Raw genomic sequence first — 24,178 nt, forward strand, 5'->3', positions numbered from 1 at the left:
TTCTGGTTGAATTTCCAAGGGGCGATTCAGTTTCTAATCTGAAAGAAAGGAGTCAGGATTCCAACCATTATCTGTCTAATCCAAAACCGTTTGGTCACACCCTGATCTAGACTATGCTTCTAGACTTTTAAGTAATTTTTTTTTTAAAGTAATTCTTTACCGTGAAGGTTTGATGAAGCACACATCCTGAAGATCTGGGGTATGGTCTCATAATTTATTTTCCCAGTCATTTCTTCAGTAAACTGAAGCTGAGCCCTTTCAGACCACATTTTGAATATAGTACATATAAACGAAATTAAACTGATCTGGGCTCCATGGGTCCTGAGACCAAAGGACTGACCAATCTCCTAGGGCAGAGAAAGCGCCCCGTGAGACCACTGCATGACAAAGCTGCCATAATGCTTGCTAATAATTTCTTTAGTGGCTCTGACTCCTTGGAGTGGCTTCTTCAGGGTCAGTGGTTCTCAACCTTCTTAATGCTTTGACCCTTTAATACAGTTCCTCATGTTGTGGTGACCCCAACCATAAAATTATTTTTGTTGCTACTTCATAACTGTAATTTTGCTACTGTTATGAATCATAATGTAAATATCTGTGTTTTCCGATGATCTTAGGCGACCCTGCTAGGGGTTCTCAAACTGTGGGTCGCTCCCCAGTATTACAATGTTAATATTTACGTCTAGAACTAAATCCAGAAGGGATTATGTTATTCAAACCCTACAATTCAAATCTAATCTTCCAGTGAGTGACACACCTTTGGGCCTAAATCAGTTATGAAATACCTCTGAATATTTTTTATTCCTTCCATAATAACACCATTCAATCCATCATCAGTATTCTCTGAGAAATATTTAAAACTACTCTGTTCAATTGTAACTTGTCTTCAAGAGTTTTTCACTTCCAGTTTTATCCCAAGTCTTTATTTCTTAAAAGTAAAAATCTCTCTTTTTAAGAATTCACGAATGCTAATACTTACCCAAAAATTCTAAGATAAGATAGGGGATAAAACTGATAAAAACATCACCCAGTCAGACAATGGCGGAAGGGCGGGGCTTGGGAAGAGAAAGAAAAGCTCTTTTGAGAAACAGGAAGTCGAAGGAGACATTTGCTTATAAAAAGAGAAACCCTGTGGTTAAATGGAGTCAACTGCACGTATCTTCAACACTGCTGGCATTGCCTTCCTCTGAGTGTTCCTGGAAATGGCAAACTCAAGAAGCGAAAAGGTAAGTTTAATTTAAATAAAATTAATTTTCCCCCAGATTCACTTTTCAAAGCCTTTTCGGAGCTCACTTATGTTTTTCTCTTGCCAAGAATCTTAATTGATTTCTTCGTCTAGGAATCTCTCATTTCTTCATCTAGGAATCTCTTCATGGTTGATTATTTTCTTGCACGTGATTGTGGCTCTGTATACTTGGGCGAGAGTAGAAAGGAAAAGCAAAGATTCTTCTTCATAGTACAAAGTAAGAGATTTATTTTGCAGAAAGGCATGTTGTAGGTCAACAAGATAAAGACTGAAAAGAAGGAGAGCTGCTGTACAAAGAACTCGGGAAAGATTAACATGGATAAGGCCAAACATGAAGGGACCGATTAGTTTCTTCCAGAAGTGAGAAGTAATGTAATCCCAATGGCCTTGGTATCAAATGGGTTTCCAGACCAGGCTTGGGTCACCCTGGACTGGAGGAGAGGCTTCATGGGTATTTTCAGGGCTGCTGTACCAGGCTAGACGAGGACTGAGTTGGCCAACATTAAATATATGATTATAGGCAGGCCATATAGCTGCTTTGAGCCCCATTTATCTCTAGAGTGGAGTAATACTTCTCCAATAATGTCAATGCTTTTTTGAAGCTGACCATTGCATGTGTGTGAAAGTGCTTTGAAAAAGTGGTATACAAATGTAAAATCCCTATTTGCAAGCTAGGAGTTTGATAGCTACAGAAAGTCATTAAGATTATTTAAATAGGGGAAATGGATGGCTGCTTCAGATGCCACTTGGCTGCTGTGGGAAAAGTGTATTACAGTTCAGAGATTTACTCAAGCATGTGTTACTTTGTGGCATTGGTAATTTAATTTCTGAGACTTAGTGGCCTAATTTGTAAAATAGGAAAACTAATAAATTACTACAAGCATGTTATAAGGATTAAACAAGAGAAATACAGAAAGCATCTAGCATAGTGCATGTTTACTGTACAAAACCAGTAAATGTTACTTCCTGCCTGTCCACTTCTCCTTGCAGTCACTAGATCATTAAAGGCCAATCCGTGCTGGGCACTGCGTTAGTTACTGTGATAGCAAAGGGAGTAGCACAGATGCATTCTCTCTCCTGAGGTCCTAGGCTGAAATAAGCCAAGATGGCTGGAGCTCAGAAAGCTCTTAAGCTGGAATGGCAGGGCCACACTGTCTAGGAATGTGTCATGTAAGCTACCTGAGAGAGTTTTGTCATTTACTCAAAAAGAAATGATGAGCGATGCAAGTATTTTAATCAAGCAGGAGAGTAATCTAAAGAAAGAATGGAGTTAGAATGGATTTTTAATAACTAGATTTTTGCATCTGCCAGTAAGAGTTAATGATCGCTTGAGTTGTAAATCATGTGATGGAAGATGGGAAGGCAGCAACACATTTCATATGGATTTCGGAGATTAAATGAAAGTATTTAGTGTTTTAGTTGATGGAAAGGGAGACCACGAGGGGATTGGTTTCTGCAAACCCCTTCAATTTCCTCTTTTTTGTTAATCCTCCCCTGAAAATATTTTTCCATTGATTTTTTTGTTGTTGTTGTTCTAAGTTTTTATTAACATGACTTTTTAAAAACAAGCATCCATCCCAGTGCTGGGGCTGAGAGCAGGAGAAAAGGGGAGAGTGGACAGGACACGAGGAAGGAATTCCGCTTTATTGGTAATAAAGCTCCAGGTTCATCCCATCATGGGTTTCATAGTCCCCCAGAGAAACGTGGTCCTTAAAAATCGTGTACCACTTCTTCAACACGATCTTGTTCCAACGGGTCCCCGTTTGGGCTGCGATCAGCTTCTTCAGGTCCCCGATGGTGTCATCGGTGTTGCACCTCACGCGGACCTTCTTCCCCAGACGGTCGTTGTAAAACAACCTCCATCATCCGCGAATCGCCTGGAACCTGCCCACGCCACCATCTCGTCGCTTGACAGCAAAGCGGGGACCGGAGGCTGCGCTGGGAACCGGAAGCGGAAGTGCCTCCATTGATTTTTAAAGGGTATAAGGTAGGGGGAGAGAAACATGGATGTGAGAGAGACACAGCGATTGGTTGCCTCCGGCACATGGTCATATTGGGACCCAGGACCCTTCCACAGACCCTTCCACGGGCCAAAGCTCTATCCACTGAGCAAAACTGGCGGGGGCCCTTCCATTTTCTCTTTATCACTTGTAAATCTGTTTTTACCCATTTTCTCATTTTGTTTGTTTTTTAAAATCTAGTAAAGGGTCTGATAATAACATCATATTTAAGGAAATCTCAGTAATTTTTTTTCCCATCACCTTCTCAGTTTTGTATTCATTAGTTGTGATTTGAAAGTAAGCAGTTTAATTGTATGCATCAAATGAGAATTGGTAACTGACCCTTTTCAGGATTTCTTTCAGGATGAATTAGAAGAAGAAAATGTGATACTCACCTTGGTTCCAATAAGCGAGGAACATAATGAACATCAAGTGGAACCAAGTGTTTCTTCAACCTCAGACAGCAACGATAAAGGTGTGATGATAAGGATTGCTCAGTGTACTGCTCCTCCAGCTCTGGAAAGCCCAGGAAAAAGGATTTTTCTTTTCTCTTCTTTGGCCATACAAGACCCAGCTTAAATCTCACCTCAATTACCTGTAATAAGAGATTTCTCTAACTCCCATGCTTGTCATTTGCTAAGCACTATGTACTGCCTTGCTTTTAAGACACACAAAAATCAGCATGTGGCGTGTTTTGGAAAGAGCATAGTTTTATGGGGCAGCTGGATAGAAGTTCAAATTTCCAACCCATGACCCTCAACCTTCTCTTCATTTTGGTTAATACATACTTTACATACCTCTTACAAAGACTAATTTTTTCCAGCTTTATTGATATATTTACACAATACTGTAATTTTAAGGTGTATATTGTGATGATTGGTATACATATATACTGTAAAATGATTACAAAAATAAGGTTAATTAACACATGCATCACCTCACACACTTAGCTTTTTCCCCTTGTGGTAAGAACATTTAAGATTTACTCTTTTTTTTTAATCATCATCTGAGGATGTCGTAATTAGTTAATTAATTATATTTTTATTAATTTCAGAGCAGAAGGGAGAGGGAGAGAGAGATAGAAACATCGATGAGAGAGAATCATAGATCCACTGCTTTCTGCACGCCCCCTACTGGGGATTGAGCCCACAACCCAGGCATGTGCCCTTGACTAGAAACAAATCTTAGGTCTGAAGGCTGACACTCCTATCCACAGAGCCAAACCAGCTAGGACTGAGGATGTTTTTATTGATTTTAGGGAGCGAGGGAGGGGGAGAGAGAGAGAGAGAGATCAATCGCCTCTTGTACCCAATCCAAAACCTGGATATGTGCCTTGACCAGGAATCTGCATATAGGATGACACTCTAACCAACTGAGCCACACTGACCAGGGCAAGATTTTCTATCTTGTAACTTTCAAGCATACAATACAATATTGTTAATATAGGCACCATGCTGTACATTAGATCTCCAAAACATATTCATCTTATAACTGAAAATGTATACCCTTTGACCAACATCTCCCCATTTTTCTTACCTCCAAACCCCAGGCAACCACCATTCTTTCGGTTTCTATGAGTGAATTCTGCTTTTCAAAATTCCACATACAAGTGAGATCATAGAGTATTAGGAAGATAAAATAATTTTGAAAAACATGTAATATTTTGCTAGGTTGAGTAATTACTGATCAAATATCTAGCAGCTTTTAATATCATAACCCTTTATTTCCTTAGCACTTCATATAAGGCATTGAATAAGTATTTTCAGATGATGAAGTACATAATGACAAATTACGGCCAAGCAGATTGAGTAGAGGAAAGTAAAAGGATAACTATTGTTGGTTAGGGTGCTTTCTTGGATTCCTGTTGGTCCAAGATCTAGACATTGTGGAGGAGCTATCCAAAATGTTCTATTTAGGTGGTGGTGATGGCCATAAACACAACAGGTTGCTGCTATGTTAGTGTAAAAAGCATGGAGCCCAGCCGGCGTGGTCAGTGGTTGAGCACCTACCTATGAACCAGGAGGTCACGATTCAATTCCCAGTCAGGGCATATTCCTGGGTTTTGGGCTTCATCCCAAGTAAGGGGCATGCAGAAGGCAGCTGATCAATGATTCCCTCTCCTCATTGATGTTTCTATCTCTCCCTCTCCCTTCCTCTCTGAAATCAATTTTAAAAATATATTTAAAAAACAACATGGAATTTTGAATATCAAAATGTACATTTGAGTCCCAAGTCTGTCATTTTATTGGATATGTGGTATTGGACAAGTCCTTTATTTTTATTTTTAAAATATACTTTATTGTTTTTTTAGAGGGAGGAAGGGAGAGGGACAGAGAGTTAGAAACATCGATGAGAGAGAAATATCAATCAGCTGCCTCCTGCACACTCCCCACTTGTGCCCACAACCAAGGCACATGCCCTTGACCGGAATCGAACCTGGGACCCTTGAGTCCGCAGGCCAATGCTCTATCCACTGAGCCAAACCGGTTAGGGCAAGTCCTTTATTCTTTTTTTTTTTTTTAAATATATTTTTATTTATTTCAGAGAGGAAGGCAGAGGAAGAGAAAGATAGAAACATCAATGATGAGAAAGAATCATTGATCGGCTGCCTCCTGCATACCCCCTACTGGGGATTGAGCCTGCAACCTGGGCATGTGCCCTTGACCGGAGTAGAACCAGGGACCCTTCAGTCCTCAGGCTGATGCTCTATCCACTGAGCCAAACCAGCTAGGGCAAGTTCTTTATTCTTGAATCTGTTATCTTAGTTGTAATATGAGAAAAAATATTTGGTACCTATCTGCATAAATTGGGTTGTAAGAAATAAATGAGAACTTGTAAGGTAAAATTATAAAGAATCTTACAAATTTTAAATTATTACTACTTTGGTTTTCTTCTTTTTTCAGTTAATCTTCCTCAAATGAGTGAACAATTCAAAGATTGCCCAAAACCAATCCTTCCCTTGCCAACCACTTTGCCATCATATAATAAAGTACGTCTCAACACTTTGCAGAACTGGTGCCAACAATTGAATTTGAGTACTGATGGTAAGGTGAGTACATTGGTGAGAATTTCTGCTGCTCAGAGCCAATATTCAAAGTCTTGCTAACTTTGCTTTTTCTCTCCTTAATTTCCTTAGAAACTAGAGGTTTATCTGAGGCTCAGGGAACATGCTTATTTTGAAAAAAAGCGAGTGAATGGGAAGCATGGATGCAGTGTAAATGTGAGTTCTGACTGAATTGTTCCTCCTCTCCCAGCATCTCTTCATATGTTGTACCTCTAACGTAGGGGTGAGGAATGTCCAGCCATCTAAGGCGCATGAAATCATTTCATCTGGCCATGCCAAGACAACTGCAGGTTGTCTAGGAGCTTGTTTCATAGCAACATGAATTTATATTAAGTGAATTATATTAAGCGAATGATGTCACAAATATTCAAATGGCTGTTGGTCAAAAAAAGGTTCCTCAACCTTGCTTGCTCTAAGGCAAGATTTCTCAACCAAGACTATTCACATTTTGAGCCAAATAAGTTCTTTTTGTTTGGAGGCTGTCCTGTGTATTTTAGGATGTTTAGCAGACTAAACATCCCTGGCCTCTTATCCACTTGATGTTAGTAGCAGTGCTTCCTGCCTCACAGTTTTAGCAATCAATAATTTCTTCCATTTGAGAACCACTACTCTAAAGGAACTAATATTCCTAAACCTTTCCCATGCTGACCTACTTGGGTAAATGTATAAAGAATGATAAAATTGATATAGAAGTCATTATGGTAGTAGCACTTCACAGAATACTCTTCATGAATCTCATTTGCAGAGTGTTGCTGAAACACCAGAAGAGGACACATTGCAGTCATGTTCGGGGGAATTGACCAAGAAAGCAAGGAGTAAGAAAAGTCATCAGATGAGTAAAAGAGAGGAAGAGACTCATACAGTTGAAATGACCAGTACAATTGAAGTGGCCAATACAGTTGAAGTGGCCAGTACAGTTGAAGTGGCCAGTACAGTTGAAGTGGCCAATACAGTTGAAGTGACCAATACAGTTGAAGTGATAACTTCAGCTCGTGAGGCCATGTTGGCAGCATGGTCAAGAATTGCTGCAAGAGGCTCGCTATCTAAGGCTGCAAATACATATAAAATTCCTATTTCTGTTGAGAATTTTCTGCTGCAAACATCTGGTAAGATCAACTTTAAATAGTAAGCGCCATAGCAGAGAAAGAAGGTTAACTTTCAATAGTCCAATACTGAAAGGTGGTATAAGGAAAAGAGTTAAAATATCTGTAGATTGGATATTAGATTCATAGAAAACTTACCTTTTGATTGATAGTCGAGTTTTTCTGGATGAATTTCTAAGCCAGGTGATAGAGTGGTGACCCTTTCTGATGACAAAGCAGAAGTACAAGGTGGGGAAAAAAGCATAATCTGATAATGCGGTCAGCCATAGCCTGAGGTCTTTTATTTTTAAAACATATTTTTATTGATTCAGTGAGGAAGGGAGAGGGAGAGAGAAATAGAAACATCAATGATGAGAGAGAATCATTGACCCACTGCCTCCTGCATGCCCCCCACTGGGGATCGAGCCCACATCCCAGGCATGTGCCCTTGACCAGAATCAAACCCAGGACCCTTCAACCCATAGGTCCATGCTCTGTCCACTGAGCCAAACCAGCTAGGGCCAACCTGAGGTCTTTTCCTCTCCCTTTCCTCAAGGCTTTCTTCATAGTATAATGTGGGGATTTGAACAGCCCTGGTTCAGATTCTTTTTTTTAAAGATATATATTTTTTTTATTTCAGAAGTGAAGGGAGGAAAAGAGAGAGAGAAACATCAGTGATGAGTGAAAATCATTGGTCCGCTGCCTTCTGCATGGGCCCAAACTGGGGATCGAGCCCGAAACCTGGGCATGTGTCCACTGAATCAAACCTATGACCTCCTGGTTCATAGGTCGATGCTCAACCACTGAGCTAGACCAGATTCTTTTTTGTAAGAGAACAATTATTGGGTAAATTACAGAGGTAGAAAAAGTAATTTCTAGAAGAAATGGGCTTTGGAAACAAGTTATAGAGGTAAATGAAGGGCCCTTGGAGCTTGGGAGTGAGGAAGCTAATGGTAATATGCCTGGGGGAGAGGGTAGAGAGAGAGTGGAAAGGGCAGGGGAAAGGAAAAGGCACAGGCATGCTCCCAGGAGGGAGAGCACCCAGGCCAGATTCTTGTTTTATGACTTCCTTGGTATGTCGCATTGGCAAGTTAGCACAAGCCCTGGTATCCTGTTTTATAAAATGAAGATTACAACTATTGTATTTCAAAGAGTAATTGTGAGACTTAAGAGATATAACTTGGCACATTAAAAAGCAGGCAATAAGCAAAGTTTGGGGTCCCTATCCTCTTAAGAAATCTTGAGAATAACTTAGCCCTGCCTTCCTCCAAATCCTCCTCTCTCCTTGATATTTTTGTTTTCTTCTCTAGCTGGCCCTACCTCAGGTCAGCTAAAAGTCCTCCATTCTTTTTTGCTTGAGTTTTTTTTCTCTCCACATCATTTCCAAAAGTGTTCTGGCTCCTCTTTTATCCAGGGCTGACTTGTAAGGCACGTTGTTCATTACACAAGGAACCCAACCAAAAGGAAGACAGACAGAAGCTGAAACTGGCCTACAGTCTGCTCTCCAAGTCACACTCCCTCGTATGAAAAGAAATGAGCACCATTTTGCTAATTTCCAAAAGCACTGTCTAGTAACATAGCTGTCTCTGAAGGACTGCTTACCCAGCAATGACACCTTTCTAATTTTCATTAATGTGCCATATGACCTAGTAGCATTGCACACTTATTCATCCTTTTAGTACCTCTCTATTTTTTAAATACATACATACATAGTATATATACACATATACATATATACATATATTATTGATTTCAGAAAGGAAGGGAGGGGGAAAGAGAGACAGAAACATCTGCAGGCCGATGCTCTATCCACTGAGCCAAATCAGCTAGGGCAGTAGTACCTCTCTATTTAGCAGTTATTAAGCATCTACTATGATCTAAGAGTGTTCCTAATCACCGGGTATATAGTGCTAAACATAATCTCTATTGTTTTACAGTCTGACTGGGGAGTTTTTATGAATATTTGAGCTCACTGTGACTGCTTCTTTCTCAATTTCAAACACTTGATACCTTACCTTGTTTTGTCTTAAATAACCCTCTCCCCAATTAGATTGTTCCTTAGGCTTTCAACAAAGATCTTTTTGCCTGTTTTTTATATATTTGAAACAGTAGAATGAAGTAGTTAGACAAATGGGTTGTGAATTAATACCTGGATCCATGGCTTGGTTCTGAGAAAATTATAATATTTAACACTGCAAGCTTCAGTTACTTCATTTTTAAATAAGAAAAGTGAATAGAAGGTAAATATAAATGTTCTTAATAAATTTATGAATACATGCAAACCACTTAGCAAGCATTTAAAAATGTAATTGTTATCCCTTATGCTATATAATCTGTGAAGTTAGAGTATAATGTCTTTTGGTCTACATTTTTTCATGCTTCTCAATCAATTGATCCATCAACAGAAAATAAGAACAAAGTCAAGAGTGAGTTGCTGAGAGGTTGGATTGGGGTGCAATTACTTGCTTTTCACTGCTTATATTTGTTTCTCTTTCCTCCCCAGGTGTCAGGTGGTGTGTGGTCCATGGCAGACATCTCCTGGCAGACAAAAAGGGTTGGGTTCGCCTGCAGTTCCATGCAGGTCAGACCTGGGTGCCTGACACTCCCACGAAGATGATTTCTCTCTTACTTTTACCGGCCTGTACTTTCCCATCCCCAGACCTAGAAGATAATATGTTATGCCCTGACTGTGTTAAGAGGTAACCCTTAAATATTTTTTTTCTGTATATCTAACTGGTAGGAGAAAGCAAATGGTCAAACATATTATTTTCTTAATTTGCCATATAGATCAGGCAAACATAGGAAGGAAAAAGAACTTGATAGTGGATTAGAACTCAGATAAGTGTGGCTTCTTAGCAATCTTAAAGTATGTGACAAGTTAGAATATTAATTTCCTCAAGTTTAGAGATCTGTTTTAAGAAATAAAGTTCTTAATATGTCAGATATTTAGCTGGGTTAAAAAAAATTAGTAAGGCAAAATCCATGTAGCATGGGGGAAAAGGGAGACTTATGTAATACTTTAAACAATAAAGAATTTAAATTTAAAAAAAGAGATGCTGAGGAATAAGTAGAGTAGCTTAGGGAAACTTCAGAAAGGAGTACATGCACTGAGGAAGATCTTATCAGTTGGGAAATAATAATTTGGGCATTTGGTAGTAGAAACAGCCCATACAAATAACTGGAAGTAAAAGAACATGACATACTTAGAAATAGCAGATAGGTCAATATGATTGAAGCTATATTGACAAATAAGTCTGGAGAGGGAGGGGTAGATCACTAATGGGTTTCTATCTGTAATGATGGTCTCACTATCTGGTGGGTTATAATTTCTCAGTCACTTTTGGGACATACAGTCCCTTGAGAATATTATGATAATTATAAACCCAGTGTTCAGGAAAATACGCATTAGGCATACACAAGCACTCGTTTAGATTTTCTATAGACTATAGAACTGTTTTTTGGTTGTTTATTTTTTTAGACTATAGAACTCTTAATGTTCACCCATTAGTAACAGCTTTTAGTGATAAGTTTGGGTGGAGGTGATGTAAGATGGGTGTCAAGGGAAACTAAGGCTTTTTTAAGGACATGGATTGTATGTGGACTGTAATCTTGCAACAAAAACTAGGTTGGAGGGTAAGTAAGAGATTACTCTAATAATTCTGAAAAGATAATTTATAAGCTTGGCAAAATATTTATTTATTTATTTAAATATATTTTATTGATTTTTTACAGAGAGGAAGAGAGAGGGATAGAGTTAGAAACATCGATCAGCTGCCTCCTGCACACCCCCCACTGGGGATGTGCCCGCAACCAAGGTACATGCCCTTGACCGGAATCGAACCTGGGACCCTTGAGTCCGCAGGCCGACGCTTTATCCACTGAGCCAAACCGGTTTCGGCATAAACTTGGCAAAAAATTTAAACAGGAATGGGATAAATGTAAAAGGAAGGGTGCTAGCTTATTCAGTTCAGTGGGGAAGAATATGACATGTGGGACACGCTTGACATGGGCCTAGAGGCTTGAGATAAGGATGGTTTTATAGAGAAACATTTTTGGAAGCCATTAGCATTTACCAAAAAGTGACTGTCACTGCTGCTTCAGGTGTTCAGCTATGTAGAATATAGTTTTGTTTTAATTAATAAATTTTTAAAGCAGTTTTAAGGCTTTTGGAAAAATTGAGCAGGAAGTAAGAGTTCCCAAATTCTGTTGTGTCACACCCTTCCCCCCCCCCAATTTCCTCTACTACTATCAACACCCTGCCCCAGAATGGTAAATTTGTACATAAGAGAATGTAGGAATTAAAAGGGACATAGGAAAGAACCCTAAAGAGAATCAGTATTTTGATGGCAGGTGAACAATGGAGATGTAGAAGGACTGTTAAAGGTTGGGAAACAAGTAAGAAAAAGAAGCAATGGGCAGAGTTTCTGAAGAATATGGTTGGCAGTGAGATGGCCATGTAAGATTATGAATAATGCAGTGCTGGTTTTTTTTTGTTTTGTTTGTTTGCTTGCTTTTTTAACTGATGCTAGAGGAAGGGAGGGGAAGAGAGAAAGAGAAACATTGATTGGTTGCCTACTGCACATGCCCGGACCTGGGATGGAACTGCAACCTGGGTATGTTCCCCTACTGGGAATCAAACCCTTTGGTGCATGGGACAATGCTCCATCCAATTGTGCCACATAGGCCACAGCCACAGTACTATCGAGAATGTCAGTTTAGGATATAATTGGTACCTTTTCCGAGAGTGGGTTAAGGGGGTCAGTATATGCAGAAATGTGATAGTGACAAGTTAGAGCATGTGAAGGATTATGGCAGGACATACTGACTGATAATCTGTACCACCTGAGTGAGGAGATAGCAGTCAGCTGAAATAATAAGATCATGGGTGCTTCCTTCCTTTCTTCCTACATTCCTTCCTTTCTCCCTCCCTTCTTTTTTCTTTGTATTTTTTAATGGGAAAATCATGAGCATGTGTGAACAGAGAGGGAATGTGGAAGAAACTGTGGGAAGGGAAGGGACAGTATAAAGAATAAAGGAAATGGAACCGATTGTAGTAAACAGAATGTGTGGCTTGATATTAAGTGGACAATCTTGTTTCTTTGTTTAAGACATAGAATTCTTTCACCCACCATTTTTAGGTGAGGATGCGGGTGCTAACTACTTAGGAACTCCAGAAGTAGATTCCTTATTTTATTGCTCATTTCCAGGGGGTTGGTATGGAATGGTTATCTTATTCTAATTCTTTTCTCACTTGTTTTCTAGGAATAAAAAGATGATGGAGAAATTAGGTAAAATGAGGAAGAGAAGGTAACCTGGTTTGAACACTCCCAACCCAGAAGAAATGGTGGAGAGCTCACAACTAAATTAACTTGTGTCCCATTGACTGTTGTGCTCTGCCCTGGACACCCTCAGCATTCCTGATGCCTTGAGAACAGATGTGAATGTTTGGATTCTGTATTGGAGGTTTACCAAAAAGTGACTGTCACTGCTGCTTCAGGTGTTCAGCTATGTAGAATATAGTTTTATTTTAGTTAATAGATTTTTAAAGCAGTTTTAAGACTTTTGGAAAAATTGAGCAGAAAGTAAGAGTTCCCAAATTCTGTTGTGTCACCCCCCTCCCTCCCCACAATTTCCCCTACTACTATAAATACCCTGCACCGGAATTGTAAATTTGTTGAATTTATATTAACCCATCATTATCATTGAAAGCCCATAATTGACATTAGGGTTCACTCTTTGTGTTTTATATTCTATGAGTTTTGACAAATTTACAGAGATGTATCCACTATTATAAAATCACACAAAAATAGTTTCACTGCCCTAAAAATTCTGTACTCCTATTTGACTTTCCCCGTTCCCTATCCCTGACCCCCTGATATTTTTACTGTATCCATAGCTTTGCCTTTTCCAAAATGTCATACAGTTGGAATCATACCATAGCCTTTTCATAGTCACTTCTTTCACAACAAGATGCATGTAAGGTTTCTCCGTGTCTTTTCACAGCTTGATAGCCCGCTCCTTTTTGGCACTAAATATTCAGTTGTCTGGGTGTACCATAATGTGTTTATCCATTCACATATTGAAGGTCATCTTGGTTGCTTCCAAATTTTGGCAATTATGAATAAAACTGCTATACACATTTGTGTTCAGGTTTTTGTGGACATACATTTTCAACTTATTTGGGTAAATACCGAGGAGCATGATTTTTGGATCTTATGTTAAGAGGGTTTAGCTTTATGAGAAACTGCCAAACTTTCTTCCAAAGTAGCTGTACCATTCTGAATTGCCACCAATGATGAATTAGAGTTAGTGATTTGGATTTTAGCCATTCTAATAGGTGTGTAATGGTATCTCATTGTTATAATTTGTAATTCCCTAATTACATATTATGTGAACCAGCTTTTAATATGCTTTGTTATCTGTATATCTTTGGTGAAGTGTCAGTTCAGGTCTTTTGCCCATTTGTTTTTAACCTGGCTATTCATTTATTTTTTTTATTTTTGAAGGTTAGTGATCTTTTATAATATGTTTTTAAAATTTTTTTTCTTTGATTGCTTTGAGAGAGAGAGGAAGAGAAATAAAAACATCAATTTGTTGTTACACTACACTCATTATGCATTCATTGGTTGATTATTATATGTGCCCTGACTAGGGGTCAAACCCAAAACCTTGTCATATCTGGACAACACTCTAACCAACTGAGCTATTCAGCCAGGCTTATTAAGTTTTAAGAGTTCTTTTTATATTTTGGATGACATTCCTTTATCAGATAAATCTTTTGCAAATATTTTTCCCAGTTTTTGGCTTGTCCCCTCATTCTGTTGATTAATTAGTATATTTAGATCATTGATATTTAAAATGATTAATAGAGATGCATTGAGATATTTTTCATTCCCCCATTTTTAGTTTTATGTTTTGTTTTTGTTCCCTTCTCTGGTTCTAATTGAAACATTTTATTAGATATTAATAAAATGGATAACCATTAATAGAATTTAAAAACACATCTGGATGCAGGAAAAGCATTTAACAAAATACAATGTTAGCATGATGGAAACATTCAATACAAAAAGAATAGAATGGCCCTAGCTGGTTTGGCTCAATGGATAGAGAGCATCAGCCTGCGTACTGAAGGGTCTTGGGTTCAATTCTAGTCAATGGCACATGCTCAGGTTGTGGGCTCAATCCCCTTCCTCTCTGAAATCCATATATTATATATATATATATATATATATATATACATATATATATATAATTTATGTGTGTGTGTGTATGTGTGTGTGTGTGTGTGTGTGTGTGTATTTATTTATTTATTTAGAATGGAGCCCTGCCTGGGTTGGAGCATTGTCCATTAAACCAAAAGGTTGTGAGTCAAATTGTCCAATTCCCAGTCAGAGCACATACTTAGGTTGCAGGTTCCATCCGGGGCACATAACAGGAGGCAATCAATAGATGTTTCTTTTTTTTTCTCTGTCAAACAAAATCCACAGATATCCTCTGGTGAGAATTAAAAAAAAAAAAAAGACTAGAATGTAACAACCTCAAGGTGATAACAAGATTTCATGTGAAAAGCCCACAGTTAATATACTAAGTGGTGAAAGGCTGAAAGTTTTTCCCCTGAAGTCAGGGACAAGGCAAGGATGCACCCCCCCCCCCCCCCCCCCCGCCTTTTTTTTTTTTTTTTTCAGAGAGGGAGAGAGATGAAACATCAATGATGAAAGAACCATCAATTGCTGCCTCCTGCACACCCCCTACTGGGGATCCATCCCACAACACTGGCATGTGCCCTTGACCTGAATCGAACCTGGGACCCTTTGGTCCCCAGGCTGACGCTAGACAAACCAGCTAGGGCAGGATGCTCATTTTTACCACTTCTATTCAAGATGGTACTGGAAGTTCTCGCCAGAGAAGTTAGGCAAGAAAAATAAGGGTCATCTAAATAGGAACTGCAGAAATAAAACTGTCTATACACAGATGACATTATCTATAGAAAACTATAGATGACAATTATCTATAGTAATTTTTAAAAATATATTTTATTGATTTTTTACAGAGAGGAAGGGAGAGGGATAGAGAGCCAGAAACATTGATGAGAGAAACATCAATCAACTGCCTCCTGCACACTCCCCACTGGGGATGTGCCTGCAACCAAGATACATGCCCTTTACCGGAATCAAACCTGGGATCCTTGAGTTCGCAGGCTGATGCTCTATCCACTGAGCCAAACCGGTTAGGGCGTCTATAGTAATTATTTAAAAAACGTTTAGAACTAATTAACAAATACAGCAAATTTGAAGAATATATAAATCACAAAAGTTGCAACAATCTGAAAAAATTAAAATGATTTCATTTCAAGTAGCATTAAAAATATATTAAAAGAATAAACTTAATAAATTATAAGACATGTATACTGAAGAACTGCAAAGCATTTCTGAAAGAAATTATCCCTTAGTTCACAGGAAGTGTGGTAAACATTAATTTTGATGTAGAAATGCCCTTTTATTTTTTATATTGCTACCTTATGCATTTTATTAAAAAAATTTTGACCCTAGCCAGTTTTGCCCAGTGGATAAGAGCATTGGACAGTAGACTGAAGGGTTCCAGGTTCAAATATGGTCAAGGGAACATACCTTGGTAGCAGGCTCGATACCTGAACCCTGATCTGGGATGTGCGGGAGGCAATAAATCAACGTGTCTCTCTCACATCAATATTTCTCTCTCACATCAATATTTCTCTCTCTTCCACTCTCTAAAAATCCATGGGAAAATATATTTGGATGAGAATTAACAAAATAAACAAGCAAAAAATTTTGCACCAAAGTGGGAAGAATAGCAACAATTTATGATTATCATTTTCCCCACAGTTGAGAAATCTTTTTGATTTGTTTTTTATTGGTTATCCTGCTATATAGAGTATTCTTTGCCCCTAAATGCTTTAGCATGCAGCCTCTAAGAATAAGGACGGTCTACATAATCAATGTCATTGTCAAACCTAAGAAATAGTAATATAATGGCATCTAATATCTAGTTCATATTCAAATATGATTAATTGTCTCCAAAATATGTTTTATACTTTCAAAAATCCAGGATTCAGTAGTTTTAGACATTTAATTGATTGTAATATTTTTCTAGTTTGTTTTAGTCAAAGATCTTTTTTTTTTATAGATTTTTTTATAATACTGTCTTTGAAAAGGTCACTTTTCTTGTACATTATACTACATTCTGGATTGTTTCCTGTGGTGTTCTTCGACTAATTCTCTATATTTTCTGTAAACTCAAAAATAAGACTAAAGACTTGATTAGATTTAGATAAAACATTTTTAGAAAAATACTTCATACATGAGATTGAGGATTTCATATTTCATTGCATGAGAAGGTACATAATTCAGATGGTCTCATCATTATAATAAAAACTAGAGGCCCGTTGCATGAAGAGATTCGTGCAATAGGCCTTCCTTCCCTTGGCTTCCAGCATTGGTTTGCCTCTGACACCTGGGACCCAGGCTTTCGCTCCAGCTGGAGTCTGCCATCTTTGCTGCTGACTCTGGCCAGAGTCTGCCTTCTTTGTCTTTGCTGCAGGCTCCGGCCAGAGTCTGCCCTCTTCGTGTTCGCTGCAGACTCCGGAGTCTGCAGTCTTCGTCTTTGCCCCCCCGCCCTCCCTCTTATAGCAGGCATCCTGCCTGCCCATTCCACACCTGGAGCAGCTGGGCGGCCGCCATCTTTCTCCTTCTAATTTGCATATTCCCTCCTGATTGGTTGGTGGGCGTAGCAGAGTGATAGTTAATTTGCATGTTTCTCTTTTATTAGTGTAGATGTTATGACTTAATTACAGTGGTAAACATTTTATTTGTCCAAGGTCTGAGGTGCAGTTTTCACTTTGAAATTTGTAATTACTTTGTAGGATGATACTTTGACATCATCTGATTATCTTGCCCCTTCCCAACAACTCTTTAAAAGAAATTTTTTTTTACGGATTTTTAGAGAGAGCAAGGGAGAGAAAGAGAAACATCCATGTGAAAGTACATCAATCAGCTGCCTCCAGCATGCCCCTTATTGGGGATCGAGCTCGAAACCTGGGCATGTGCCCTGACCCAAAATGGAACCTTGACCTCCTGGTTCATAGGTCGATGCTCAACCACTGAGCCACGTCAGCAGGGCTTGACACTTTTATTACTTACATTTCAAACTCTACAAGCTTGAGAATATGAGTATTTGTGACCTGCAGTATATTTTGTAGAATTAAAGTGAGGCTACCCTGAACTCAGGCTATTGATGGCTGACAACACAGTTGTCTAGTCATCAGTGTTTTATAGGGAGCCCAGAATGGTGGGGAGACTAGAACTGAAAGATCAAATGGCACTTGAAAGCCTTCCCAAGAGAGTGCTTAGCTGGGCTCTCAGAGCAAAATAGACAGGGCAAAGTACTCTGAGGTCTGTCTTTAAAAGTGCTATGAATTGATAGTGTGGTTTCAGAATTGTGATACTAATTTATACTGAGCATGCAGTAGTCGGGGAGAGTATACAACTTGATGAAAACACTCCTTACTTTCTTTTTATATTTTTATTTTAAATAAATATTTATTGTTCAGATTATTAGAGGTGTTACTCTTCCCCCCCCCCCCATAGCTCCCCTACACCTGATTCCCCACCCCACCCCATGCCCTTACCCCCCCACCACTGTCTTCATCCATAGGTATACGATTTTTGTCCAATCTCTTCCCGCACCTCTCACACCCTCTTCCCCCTGACAATTGTCAGTCCACTCCCTTTCTATGTCCCTGATTCTATTATATTCATCAGTCCATTCTGTTTATCAGATTTTTTATTCACTTGATTTTTAGATTCACTTGTTGGTAAGTATGTATTTGTTGTCATTTTGTTGTTCGTAATTTTTACCTTAACCTTTTTCTTCCTCTTCTTAAAGAATACCCTTCAGCATTTTATATAATCCTAGTTTGGTGGTGATGAACTCCTTTAGCTTTTTCTTATCTGTGAAGCTCTTTATCTGACCTTCAATTCTGAATGATAGCTTTGCTAGGTAGAATAATCTTGGTTGTAGGTTCTTGCTGTCCATCACTTTAAATATTTCTTGCCACTCCCTTCTGGCCTGCATAGTTTCTGTTGAGAAATCAGCTGACAGTTGTATGGGTACTCCCTTGAAGGTAACTAACTGTTTTTCTCTTGCTGCTTTCAAGATTCTCTCTTTGTCTTTTGCCCTTGGCATTTTAATTATGATGTGTCTTGGTGTGGTCCTCTTTGGATTCCTCTTGTTTGGGGTTCTTGCACTTTCTGGACTTGTAAGTCTATTTCTTCCACCAGGTAGGGAAAGTTTTCTGACATTATTTCTTCTAATAGGTTTTCAATATCTTGCTCTCTCTCTTCTTCTGGCACCCCAATAATTTGGGTGTTGGTACGCTTAAAGTTGTCCCAGAGGCTCCTTATACTATCTTCATATTTTTGGATTCTTTTTTCTTTTTGTTTTTCTGGTTGGGTGTTTTTTGTTTCCTCATATTTCAGATCTTTGGTTTAATTCTTGGGGTCCTTTGATCTACAGTTGAATTTCTGTATATTTTTTATTTCATACAGTATATACTTAATTTCTGACTGGTCCTTTTCCATTTTATTTTTTTTTTTGAATTCTCATTAAGGTCCTTGAAGCTCTCACTAAGCTCCTCGTAGGTCTCATCAAGTTTCTCAGTGGTTTTTAGAAGATTCTTGAGTAACCTTATAAATGTGGTTTTGAACTCTATGTTCGGTAGTTTGCTTTCCTCCATTTCTTTCATTCGTTACATGTTTCTTTGTCTCTGCATTTTGCTGCTTCCCTGTGTTGATGGAGTGGTTTTCTGTGGTAGGTGACCTATAGGGCCCAGTGGTTCAGCCTCCCCTATCACCTGAGGTGGACACTCTTGGTGCACCCCTTGGTGGGCTGAGTACAAAGTCTTGGTGTAGTTAAGCCTTGATTGCTTTTGGTACACTGGGAGGAATTGATCTCCAGGCCAATTGGCTGTGAGGACCTACTGTGTCTATAATGGAAGAACTATTGTGCTGGAGACACGCTTATGGGGCAGGACTTATTTCATTGGGGCTTTGGTGCTCACTGAGTCTGCCTCTTGAATGTGTCACTTATGGATGTGAGTAGTTGAAATCTGGTGTTGTCTCACACTGACCACTAGATACACTAGCTCCTGGATCTCTAATGGGGTGCAGGTCAGCTACTGTCTGAGTCCACCCAGCAGGAGCTACAGCGATATCTGCAGATTTCTCCTCTTTGCTTGGTGTTTGGAGGTTTTGGAGCTGTCTGACCAGAGCTGCAGTTTGTTAGGTTCAGCTGTGAAAGGACAGGCCATTTATATGAAAAAGCCACTGTGTGGAGCTTGGGTGGGTTTGTAGACTGTGCGGGGCGAGGTCTCAGGGAGTCACTAGGCTAAGGCGTGGCAAACAGTGATGGCTGCTAGTCAGCCGTCTCTGTGTCTCTGAGTTTCCTCGTCCTCACGTCTCGTGCCCCAGCGCAGTAAACAATGATTGCTATGTGCAGTTCTGCAAGAAAGCCACCCTCACTTTCTGACCCGATGGCAGACAGTCCAGCTTCTCCCTGTAGGAGTTTGGGTCCCCAGCATCTCCCCAGAAACTGAAGTTCAGAGTAATTGGGAGCTTGTCTCCCTTTGCATTGAAAAAAACAGCGCACCCAGTCTCCCGCTGCCAGCCCGATTCGTGCGCCTCCATACCTCAGCTTTTCAGACCCTGTGCACATCTCAATGCTCTTTTCTCTTTCCTTCTAGTTGTAAAACTTCCACTCAGCCAGCTTTCCCGTGGTTCTGGGTGATAGACGTTTTGTCTTTTAGTTGTAGTTTTGAAATTGTTGTGCAAGGCTGCATTTTAGGTGTTTACCTATGCTGCCATCTTGGTTTTGGTCACTCCTTACCTTCTGCTATTTATCATCTCTTGTACAAAGGCAAATTAGTGGCTATATGGCCAAAATTATAAACTATATAACATTACTTGAAAGTTATTTAGATTAAAATAAAAAGAGCCTTTCCTAAAAGCCCACAGACACTTTCTTGTTAGCAAAATGTACTTTATGAAATTCTAAATGATGGGATTTAGGGTTTATATCTATTTTTATTTTATTTCTTTACTTAAATCCTCACCTGAGGATATTTTTCCATTGATTTTTAGAGAGAATGGGAGAGGGAAAGATGGAGAGCAATATCGATGTGAGAAAAACACATCAATTGGTTGCCTCCTACACTTGCCCCAATCAAGGCCCAGGCCAGGGAGGAGCCTGCAACCAAGATATGGTGCTCTTGACCGGAATCAAACCCGGGATTCTTTGGTCTGCAGGCTGATGATCTATCCTCGGAGCCAAACTGGCTAGGGATATACCTATTTTTAAATATTGTCCTTCAACTTAGACAATGGTATATGAGATCATGAAATGTACAGATGACTACTCATTGCATATAAATAAATGTGTTATTGGGACATCTCAAGGACTTTTCCCATTGGCACTATTAAAGATTATGATCTCCCATGCCTGTCCTTAGCCTCTCTGAATTTTACTTTATTTTTTATTGATTTCAGAAAGGAAGGGAGAAAGAGAGAGAGAGAGAGAGAGAGAGAGAGAGAGAGAGAGAGAGAGATATCAATGATGCGAGAGAATCATTGATCAGGTTCCTCCTGCATGCCCCCTACTGGGGATTGATCCTGCAACCCGCAACCCAGGCACGTGCCCTGACTGGGATTTGAACCTTGATCTCCTGGGTCATAGGTCGATGCTCAACCATTGAGCCATGCCAGCCAGGCTGATCTCTCTGAATTTTAAAGGCATACTGAAAAGGATAATAATGTTGGAATTAAACAGAGCAGTGGGAAAATTCTGGTTTCCCCACTTGACAGCTGTGAGTTCGTCATCAGTAAAACAACAGCGAGGTTTTTTACCAGGCTGGTGGTTGTTTTGTGAGAGAATGCCTGTAAAACTCCTTGCAGAAAACAGATCTTTAATAAAAGGTAGCTATTATTTTTAGTAGATAGGAGAAAGTGTGGAAAAGGAAGGAGAATCTATACAATTATCAGGCAGGACCCTTGGAAGATTATGAAAGGTTTACCTTTTGTACAATTTTTTTCCAAAATGTCTCGATTGTCAAATAAAGAATCTTGAGCTTTCTTCCTTATTTAACTCACCTGCTTGAAATCTGTCTTCCTCTGCCACTGCCTTAGTAGGAAGTTCATGTCTGTTCATAATCTGTTACTTTATTTTCAAATTTATTTTTCAGATTCCCAGTGTAAATTTCTAATCCTGACTGGCAGTAGAGAGGTCTTTTTCATTTTTTAAAATATATATTTTTTTATTGATTTCAGAGAGAAAGGGAGAGGGAGAGAGAGAGAGATAGAAACATTGGTGATGAGAGATAATCATTGATTGGCTACCTCCTGCACAGCCCACACTGGGGATTGAGCCCACAACCCACATGTGCCCTGACCAGGAATCAAACTCATGACCTCCTGGTTCATAGGTCGATGCTCAACCACTGAGCCACACCAGCAAGTGAGGTCTTTTTCTTGTTTACTTCTAGACTTCAGTTCCAGTTGTCCTCCAACCTTGACCTGTCATCTCCATGTACTTTTCTCTGCCTACTCCATCCTCTCTAATAAAAAGACCAAACAGCAAAGGACTCCCCACATAAGTTGAGAGTTGCTTCTCTTGTTGTCTGAATTCTTATTGTAAATACTGCATTTTATTGTAATTTAAGTTTGCATTTAGGTTATCACTTATGTTTCCTCAAAGCAGTGATTGTACTGTTATAGTTCTTGGGGTCCCACCAAGATGCTAACGTCTATAATTTATGTTCCTTAGATAATTCTGTAAAAGGAGTCTGCAGGTTCAATGACAGCTTCAGTAATAATTTTGATAATGCATCCAAAGAATTAGGACTTAACCAAAAACCACATAAGCCTGCAGTTCTTTCAGATATTTCTGCCTCAAATACTATTTTTTTCCAAGTAATTATTTCACTGTAAATTATTCTATTTCAGGAGCACCCCCTATTGGGCAAGCTGCTATTTGAAATTTTGACATTGTAATTTCTCAGTATCAAAGTTTCAGTCTACAGGCAAATACAGGATGCATAAAAGCAATGATGCCATGCAGGTCCATGTTTAAATATCCTGGAGTTCGGAGAAACCAAGATGGCAGCATAGGTAAACACCTGAACTTGCTGCCTCATACAACCACTTCAAAACTACAACTAAAAGACAAAACGGATATCATCCAGAACCACAGGAAGGCTGGATGAGTGGAAATTCTACAACTAGAAGGGAAGAGAAAAGCACACTGAAACTCAGAGAAGGTACAGAAGTAAAGTACAGAGGTACGGAGGCGCGCGAGGAAAGGGCTGGCAACTGAGGACATGGTTGTCTTTTTCTTTCTTTTTTTTTTTCCATTTCTTTTTATTTTTTAAAATATATTTTATTGATTTTTAACAGAGAGGAAGAGAGAGGGTTAGAGAGTTAGAAACATCGATGAGAGTGAAACATTGATCAGCTGCCTGCACACTCCCCACTGGGGATGTGCCTGCAACCAAGGTACATGCCCTTGACCAGAATCGAACTTGGGACCCCCCAGTCTGCAGACTGACGCTCTATCCACTGAGCCAAACTGGTTAGGGCCATTTTTTTTATTAAGGTGTTATATGTGTACATATCTTACCATTGCCCCTCCCCCACCCCACTCCCATACATGCCCTCACCTCCCAGTGTTTTGTGTCCATTGGTTATGCTTATATGCATGCATACAAGTCCTTCGGTTGATCTCTTATGTCCCCCACCTCTCCCTAACCCTCCCACTGTAATTTGACAGTCTGTTTGATGCTTATCTGCCTCTGTATCTATCTTTTTATTCATCAGTTTATAATGTTCTTTATTATCCACAAATGAGTGAGATCATGTGGTATTTTTCTTTCATTGACTGGCTTATTTCACAGAGCATAATGCTCTCCAGTTCCATCCAGGTTGCTGCAAATGGTAAGAATTCCTTCTTTTTTATGGCAGCATAGTATTCCATTGTGTAGATGTACCACAGTTTTCCGATCCAGTCATCTGCTGATGGGCACCTAGGCTGTTTCCAAATCTTAGCTATAGTAAATTGTGCTGCTATGAACATAGGGGTGCATATATCCTTTCTGATTGGTGTTTCTAGTTTCTTAGGATATATTCCTAAGAGTGGGATTACTGGGTCAAATGGGAGTTCCATTTTTAGTTTTTTGAGGAAACTCCATACTGTTCTCCACAGTGGCTGCATCAGTCTGCATTCCCACCAGCAGTGCACGAGGGTTCCTTTTTCTCCGCATCCTCGCCAACACTTGTCATCCTCCCCGCATGCGCGCATGCCCGTGTCTCCACCCGTGTCTCCATACCTCAGGCTTATACAGCTCTTCTGATTTTCCTTGTGGTTTTCTCTTTCCTTCTAGTTGTGGGTGTTTCAGTCAGCCAGCTTTTCTGTGGTTCTGGATGATGTCTGTTTTGACTTTTAGTTGTATTTTTGAAATTGTTGTGCAAGGCTGCAGGTTAGGTGTTTACCTATGCCGCCATCTTGGTTTCTCCCAGTATATGAGTTTCATATTATTTTTGTTAATTTTATAATGTTAAACTTTAATAATAACAAATAATTGTTGAGAACTGATTATCGAGAACTGCTTATCAAAGTTCGCATTGTTGATCAGTTGTTAGAATTCGACCACCATTGTTTGGACTTAATGAACAATGGCATTTTTTGGGGATTGGCAATGACGAAAACA

The 24,178-nt window shown here is 39.4% G+C and overlaps 1 protein-coding gene across 1 annotated transcript; it reads left to right on the top strand.

Annotated features, from left to right (window-relative positions):
- Positions 1 to 1,199: 1,199 nt before the first annotated feature.
- DPPA2 (developmental pluripotency associated 2) lies at positions 1,200 to 12,700 on the top strand. The gene is made up of 8 exons (XM_054712077.1): positions 1,200 to 1,223; positions 3,595 to 3,718; positions 6,147 to 6,292; positions 6,380 to 6,463; positions 7,053 to 7,182; positions 7,267 to 7,413; positions 9,893 to 10,088; positions 12,652 to 12,700. The coding sequence occupies exons 1-8, from the start codon at positions 1,200 to 1,202 to the stop codon at positions 12,698 to 12,700; spliced, it is 900 nt and encodes a 299-aa protein (XP_054568052.1).
- Positions 12,701 to 24,178: the final 11,478 nt, after the last annotated feature.

The sequence above is a fragment of the Eptesicus fuscus genome, chromosome 3, assembly GCF_027574615.1.
Source record: "Eptesicus fuscus isolate TK198812 chromosome 3, DD_ASM_mEF_20220401, whole genome shotgun sequence".
NCBI classification, from domain to species: Eukaryota; Metazoa; Chordata; class Mammalia; order Chiroptera; family Vespertilionidae; genus Eptesicus; species Eptesicus fuscus.

Bases quoted from the DNA above. Each gene is read 5' to 3' on its own strand.
- DPPA2 (XM_054712077.1), top strand. From the start codon at position 1,200: ATGGCAAACTCAAGAAGCGAAAAG. The intron at 6,464-7,052 runs GTGAGTTCTGAC...TCTCATTTGCAG, and splicing joins AGCATGGATGCAGTGTAAAT to AGTGTTGCTGAAACACCAGA. The intron at 7,414-9,892 runs GTAAGATCAACT...TTTCCTCCCCAG, and splicing joins TTTTCTGCTGCAAACATCTG to GTGTCAGGTGGTGTGTGGTC.